This window comes from Stegostoma tigrinum, chromosome 40 (assembly GCF_030684315.1).
Source record: "Stegostoma tigrinum isolate sSteTig4 chromosome 40, sSteTig4.hap1, whole genome shotgun sequence".
Lineage (NCBI taxonomy): Eukaryota > Metazoa > Chordata > Chondrichthyes > Orectolobiformes > Stegostomatidae > Stegostoma > Stegostoma tigrinum.
This window is the reverse complement of record NC_081393.1, coordinates 19,744,359-19,752,001: the sequence shown is the minus strand read 5'-3', so window position 1 is coordinate 19,752,001 and position 7,643 is coordinate 19,744,359. Positions and strand designations below refer to the sequence as shown.

Below are 7,643 nucleotides of genomic sequence, written 5' to 3'. Positions count from 1 at the left end.
ATTCAGAAAGGAGATGAGGAGACATTTCTACACCCAAAGAGTGGTGAGCCTGTGGAATTCATGAGGACAGGAAATAATTGATGCCAAAATACTGAATGTATTGAAGAGGCTGAATATAGCACTTGGGATGAATGGGGTAAAAGGTTACGGGGAGAAAGCAGGATTATACAATTGATTTAGACAATCAGCCATGACTGTGATGAATGGAGGAGAAGGGACAAAGGGCTGAATGGCCTCCTCATGCTCCCATCTTCGATGCCTCTGTGATGGTTAACAGGGAGTCTGAGTGTGGGCATGAGCAGATGGCAAAGGTTGATGATTGGGAGTTGTAGTGAGTTAGGGAACAAGCAGCCGAGATTTTGATCATGCCTAGTTTATACTGTGTGGAATATGTGATGCTGAGCTGTGTAATAATCAAGGCTGGGAAAAGCAATGGAATGGATGAAGGTTTCAGCGATGAGATTGACATGAAGTCATGAAAATGAAAATGATAAATCTGACTGATCACTATAGATTCACCTTCAGTTCAAATAAGAGCCATCTGCAAATGATACATTCTGAACACATTTACAGGGATAAACACAGCAGCAGGAATGGAATGAATTCGGATTGAAGCCTTATTTCGCAATGTGAATGTCATTAGATTTAATAGTGAATCAATACATCTGGAATTGCATCGTCCACAGAATTTACTTCTGTGAAAGTAATTTTCTTTCCCTGAGTGGATAGAACAAACTCAGAACCAGTGTATGTGCAGGAGAAGCTGTCGATCCAGCTCTTCCTCCTGTCCAGCGGGAGGTGCTTCGACTTTCTACCTGCCATCTTTATCACTGGTCTCCCAAAGGTCAGTTTTTGAGCTTTGCTGACTTTTCTCTGGTATATCGGTCTCATCTTGGGAATTTCAACACTCAATAGTTTCAGTACAAAACTGGGATTGTTCAATTTCACAGCTTAATATCAACTGATTTAGAGTCGGTGCAGGGAAGCAAGAGATCAGCCAAGATCTCTTTGATTGGTGCATCAGCTGTAAAGGGCTGAATGGCCTCCTGCTGTTCCTAATTCTTATCTATTTATTTCCATTTGGGTCTCTGTGTAACACTTCTTGCCCTTGTTCTGCTGTTCCATAATGTCAGTGATTCCTCCTTTTCATTGACCTCATTTTGTCCAACAGCCATCTCTTCTATTTGATCCTGAATTATTTGGCATCCGACAACTGCTGCCAATGTTCTTCTGATTCTCCAAATTTCTGTCTCCCCCGGCCAATTGTTGACATCCTTTGGCATTTATTTCCTGCACCAGGCTAATATTTTTGTGATCATCCAATCTCAGTTGCTTTCAGTTGTCGTTGGTTCAGTTATTTATGTAAATATAGCTTCCAGCGGGTTCCTGAGCTTCTCTCTGAACTTGGAAAGGGAAGCCACATAGACAATGGTATTCGTACAGCAATTCAAATTCCGCAGCATATATGCAACTTGTTCAAATATATATTCACCATGGCTGTCTAAAGGATCATCAACATCAAAATAATACAAAATATACCAAAACCACAGAAAAACAAAACAGCCAGATATGGCAAAGAGTAAAATCACAGACTGCCTTCGACTCTCCATCTCTGGGTCCCTGGAACTTTCTCCCTCACTTTGACCCTTCAGACTTTTACGGACTCGACTGGCCACTAAAATATGTCTGACTGTCAGGGCATTGAGGAACAGAATTAAACCAAATGGGAAAATGGGTGTTAGAATCTTTTCAAAGTTCTTAAATCCTTTCCAGACAGGGTCATAATGATATGCATCTGAATTCGAGCAGTACCATGGTATGCCGTCAATAATCTTCCGATGTTCAAATCTAAAGTAGATGGGAATGTTTTTTAAACAGAGCAGAATGCCGGTTGTTGCAAGAACCACAGTTGCAGTTTTTTCAGTGCAGTATTTGGTTTTCAGTTTCTCACAACAAATGGTGACATATCGATCAAAGGTGAACATGATGGTGAACCACACAGAGCAGTCTATGGCTACACGGCACAGGGCATAGTGAACACTACACACAGGGGTGATGTCCAAGAATGATGGTGGGAAAAAATCATCTTTGATTCGGCTGAGTATGATTTCAATGAGAACGACCAATAGATCCAGCACCGCCATGGCCTGAAGGTAACGAGAGCTGCAGGCTGAAAGTCCACATTTTCCTCGAAACAGGATCGCAACAATCACTAAATTGACTGAAAGAGAGAGAGAGACGAGAAAACGAAATAAAAAACATTCTCCATCACTAAGGCTTGGTGCTCCGGATTCGACTTTATCAATACAAATGTGTGAAAGGAACTAGTTCGAGGAACAATAATCAAAAACAACACAGCACAGAACCTCACACAGTGTGGAGCTGGAGGAACACAGCAGGTCAGGCAACCTGAGAGGAGCAGGAAAGTCGACATTTTGGATTGGGGCTCTTCCCACACTTCAAATTCTGCTTTCCCTCGCATCTTACTTTGAAATCTTAAGCCAACGACTGATCATGTGAAATACTTTCCTTCACTGTGTGCACAAAATAGCTTTGTCGCGTGTCTCGAACATTTTCACAAACGTCTGTTTCTGTCTTTCTTCAAATCAAAGTCGTCCCTGCCACGACCATCCTCCCCCAGCTGACTCCGCAGTTTACCCTTCAACAGCACCTCTGTTGTTAAGGACATTTTCTTCCTGTTAAAATTGCTTCTATCTAAATGCCCCTGCTTCTCTCGCTCTCTTGACTTCAGGCAGCCAATGCTCTGCTGGAACATGCTCAGTTGGCCAAATTGTTTTTCAATCCACACGATTTTTTGGAAATGATTAATTTTCAAAGCTCCTCCTCACAAAGTTGTTCAAACCCTTAAATAATTGAAATAAAAAATCCCATTTCATTCAGCTTCATCACTGTTGAATTCCATACATTTTTTGACATAATATCCATCAGAAATTCTGTCCTCTTCATGGATCAGTCATACACTGCGTGTAATAAAAAAGTGGTGAGAGCTTGAAACACGAGAAGCAGCAGAATGAAACTATAGAGACATGTGCAGGATATTTGCCCTGTTATGCTGTTGCCGGTAAAATTATTGCACACTGGGTAACAGCAGAAACTGGGCCATACACTCACCAGGAAAGCCAATGATGCCGAGAACTAGGTAGAATATTTTCCTCACCGTTCGAATCAAACTGTGCATTTTCAGTTTGCTGTGTGTTGTTCCTTGCTTCTGCAGATAATCCCTTTCAGTTTGATTCTGTGATGTCTGATTTGCAGGGTCTTAATTTTATGCTCATCAATATCTCTGCTGGGATATTTGTATTGCACAATATTTGAAAGTGTTTTTCTTGAAGATTTGGAATAAACAGATGACGACAGCTAAATGAAACCTCTGATGCTGAAAGATGTTCACATGGGGAAACGATTGGATAAACACACTCCCTCACCAAACAACTTCCCTGAACACATGAAGAAACTAAACAGAACTGGAAGCCTTGTTCATGGGAATGGCCCTGGAAATGCTTCTAGTTTCACCCTGAGATCTCATGTTTATGAATTCCTACGACAGACAACACATCTTGGCCTGTTTGATGAAGTTCAGAAGCGTCACTGCTCTCTTTAGCTTTGGAGAGCCAGCTGAGTGCTTCACAAAATCAAAGTCAGCAACTCAGAATTCGACCAATTTCACGGTCTTGCTCAGATCTGTGCCAGACTAGATCAGCCACTCTCACTCCTTCTCATCTCTCCATCATTACCTCACCCTCTTCTCTTTACTTTTCTTCTTCATTTCCACCCTGTTGTATATAAGTTCGCCACACTGTCAGGAGCTTCATTTCAGATCCATAACCTGTTGTGTGATGTTGTGTCACTTATGAGTTTCAGTTGGATGTTAGCGTTAGTGCCTGAACACTCAACATTGGATTCAGTTTTAACAGAACTGGCCTCTTTAAACCTTTCTCCTCTCACCCTAAAAATATGCCTACTCATTTTGAGCTCCACCATCGAAGGGAAAAGACCCTTGCTTACCACCTTTCATATTTCCCATATGATTTTATAATCCTTTATCCAGTCAGCGATCAACCTTCTACTCTCCATTGAGAAAAGTTTCATCCTTTCCAGCCCATTATTACAGCCGAAACATTCCATTCCCAGCAACATCCTGGTAAATATTTTCTGAATCCTCTCCAAATTAATAGTATCCTTCCGAAAGCAGGGCGAATGGAACTGCCCACAGAATAGGCCTCACCAATGTCTGGTACAAACTCGACATAAGTTCCTAATTCGCACACTCAATGGTCTGAGTACTAAAGGCAAGCATGCTGAATGCCTTCTCAGTCATCCTACTAAGGCATAATGCTAGTTTCAAAGAATTATGTCCCTGAACCCATCAGTATTTCTCTTCTACAACACCATCCAGGGCCGCCACTAAATTCTGTCTGTGTTTCTTTTACCAGAATACCGTACCTCACTCTGATCCAAATTAAAATCCATCTGCTGCTTCTGAGATCCTTGAACTAATTGATCCAGATCTCTTTGTAATCTTAGATGACCTTCTTCACTGCCCAATGTACCATCAATTTTGGAATTATCTGCAAATGTATTTCCCATGGTTTCTATATTCCCATTCTAATTCAATCTTTTTGAGAAGATTTGTAGCTCGGGTAGTGGATTGGGTTGTAGACATGCTCAGTGAGCCAAACGGTGAAGCGTCGGTGTCCTGTGCCACTGGTTATTGAAATGCCTCTGTTTACTGGGCTGGTAGGTAATCCATCCAGTTTTGATTCTCAGTGGTTTGTACGCAGGACCTGATTCAATGTGTTTGTTGAAGGAGTTCCAGTAAGAAAACAAGGCCTCCAGGAATTCCCTGCAGTGTCTCTGTTTGACCTCTGTGATTAGCGATGTGTTGTCCCAGTTGATTTTGTGCCTCTCATTGTCTCTGTACAGTGAACAAGTGAGAATTGGTCGTATTATATTTTAAAAAGCATATTGACAGTAAATCATTGCATTATGGCTTCAAAATCTCCAGCTCCAATCGACTCAATAATGTTTTCCTGCGTTATCCAAATATTTAAATGTTTCCTCAATGACTATCATTTCTTGTTTTCTGTTTGCTTCATTTTTGCATCAGGCTGTGAGGTTGGAGATTATCCCAATAAATTGCAGAACTGTTAAAGTTTGTGGAAAGGTGAAATAGTTTATGGGAGAGCCATAATGAGTCAGCAGACATACCAACTGAACTGCAATGTGAACTGCAATGTGAATTTGGATGTGAACATAGGAGATATGGTCAGGAAATTTTCAGATCCCACCAAAATTGGAGCTGCAGTGGACAGTGAAGCAGGTTTCCTCAGAGAACAACGGGACCTTGGTCAGATGAGCCTAAGGGCCGAGGAGTGGCAGATGGAGTTTAGTTTAGATAAATGCGAGGTGCTGCATTTTGAAAAGACAAATCAGGGCAGGACTTTTACACTTCAAGTTAACGTCTTGGAGAGTGTTTCTGAATAAAGAGACCTTTGTGTACAGGTTCATCGTTCTTGGAAAGTGGAGTCACAGGTGAACAGGGTAGTCAAGAAGATGTTTCCTATGCTTGTCTTTATTGGTCAGTGCATTGACCACAGGAGTTGGGAGGCCATGTTCCATCTGTACAGGATATTGGTTCAGCCAACTTTGGAAAACTGTGTGCAATCTGGTCTACCTGTTGTGACACTTGGAAGGATTTGGTGATGATTTACAAGAATGTTGTCAGAGTTGGAGGGGTTGAGCTGGAGGGAAAGGCTGAACAGAATGGGGCATTTATATTCCCTGGAACATCAGAGGCGGAGGGGTGACATTGGAGAGGTTTATAAAATTATGAGGGGTATGGATTGGGTAAATGGACAAGGTATTGACCCAGGGCTGGGGGAATCCAATATTAGAGGGCATAGGTTTAAAGTGAGAGGGGAACGATTTAAAAGGGACTGAAGGAGCAACTTTTTTCAAGCAGAGTGTGATGTGTGCATGGATGAGCTGCCAGAGGAAGTGGTGGGGGCTGGTATAATTACAACATTTAAAAGTCAATTGGCTGTGTATAAGATTGAAAAGAGGGACAAGACAATTGCTTACCAATGAGACCAGATTAAATTAGGATATCTAGTCGGCATGAATGGATGGAACTGAAGGGTCAGTTTCCGTGCTGTATATCTCTATGACACTATGACTCTAACTCCACCGTAACTGCTAACTGCCCTTTAGTCTCTATCATTCATCAAAGGAAGTAAGAATAAATTTTATTCCATTTGCAATCAGTTAGTGAGAGTGAATATAATAAACTGCAACATCTTATTGGGACTCGTATGCTTGTAATTTTATTGGAGTATTTCGAAAATTTTTTAGATTTTAAAGCACTCGAATATCATTCTTCAATTCGAGTAGTAAGGCCTACATACTATACTGAGGGGAGTATTCATATCATCAGAACAAATTACATAATCCATGATCCCATGAATTCTACAAGCCAGTGATGAATTCAATGTTTCATGATATTGCCCATCCTAGAGTCAATTTCATAGAACATAGAACATAGAACAGTACAGCACAGAACAGGCCCTTCAGCCCACGATGTTGTGCCGACCATTGATCCTCATGTATGAACCCTCTAATTTCTGTGACCATATGCATGCCCAGCAGTTTCTTAAATGACCCCAATGACCTTGCTTCCACAACTGCTGCTGGCAATGCATTCCATGCTCTCACAACTCTCTGTGTAAAGAACCCACCTCTGACATCCCCTCTATACTTTCCTCCAACCAGCTTAAAACTATGACCCCTCGTGTTAGCCATTTCCGCCCTGGGAAATAGTCTCTGGCTATCAACTCTATCTATGCCACTCATTATCTTGTACACCTCAATTAGGTCCCCTCTCCTCCTCCTTTTCTCCAATGAAATAAGTCCGAGCTCCGTCAACCTCTCGTCATAAGATAAGCCCTCCAGTCCAGGCAGCATCCTGGTAAAACTCCTCTGAACCCTCTCCAAAGCATCCACATCTTTCCTATAATAGGGCGACCAGAACTGGACACAGTATTCCAAGTGCGGTCTAACCAAAGTTTTATAGAGCTGCAACAAGATCTCACGACTCTTAAACTCAATCCCCCTGTTAATGAAAGCCAAAACACCATATGCTTTCTTAACAACCCTGACCACTTGGGTGGCCATTTTAAGGGATCTATGTATCTGCACACCAAGATCCCTCTCCTCCTCCACACTGCCAAGAATCCTATCCTTAATCCTGTACTCAGCTTTCAAATTCAATCTTCCAAAATGCATCACCTCACATTTATCCAGGTTGAACTCTATCTGCAACCTCTCAGCCCATCTCTGCATCCTGTCAATGTCCTGCTGCAGCCTACAACAGCCCTCTATACTGTCAACGACACCTCCAACCTTTGTGTCGTCTGCAAACTTGCTGACCCATCCTTCAATCCCCTCATCCAAGTCATTAATAAAAATTACAAACAGTAGAGGCCCAAGGACAGAGCCCTGTGGAACACCACTCACCACTGACTTCCAGGCAGAATATTTTCCTTCTACTACCACTCGCTGTCTTCTGTTGGCCAGCCAATTCTGTATCCAAGCAGCTAAGTTCCCCTGTATCCCATTCCTCCTGA

General features: G+C 42.1%; 1 protein-coding gene across 1 annotated transcript; it reads right to left on the bottom strand.

Moving 5' to 3' along the window:
- Positions 1–589: 589 nt before the first annotated feature.
- Positions 590–3,243, bottom strand: LOC132206651 (probable G-protein coupled receptor 139). The gene is made up of 2 exons (XM_059641157.1): positions 3,133–3,243; positions 590–2,221 (listed from the first exon to the last, which is right to left on the bottom strand). Exons 1-2 carry the CDS (start codon positions 3,197–3,199, stop codon positions 1,359–1,361), a joined length of 930 nt encoding a protein of 309 aa, XP_059497140.1. The 5' UTR covers positions 3,200–3,243; the 3' UTR covers positions 590–1,358.
- Between the last annotated feature and the right edge of the window lie 4,400 nt (positions 3,244–7,643).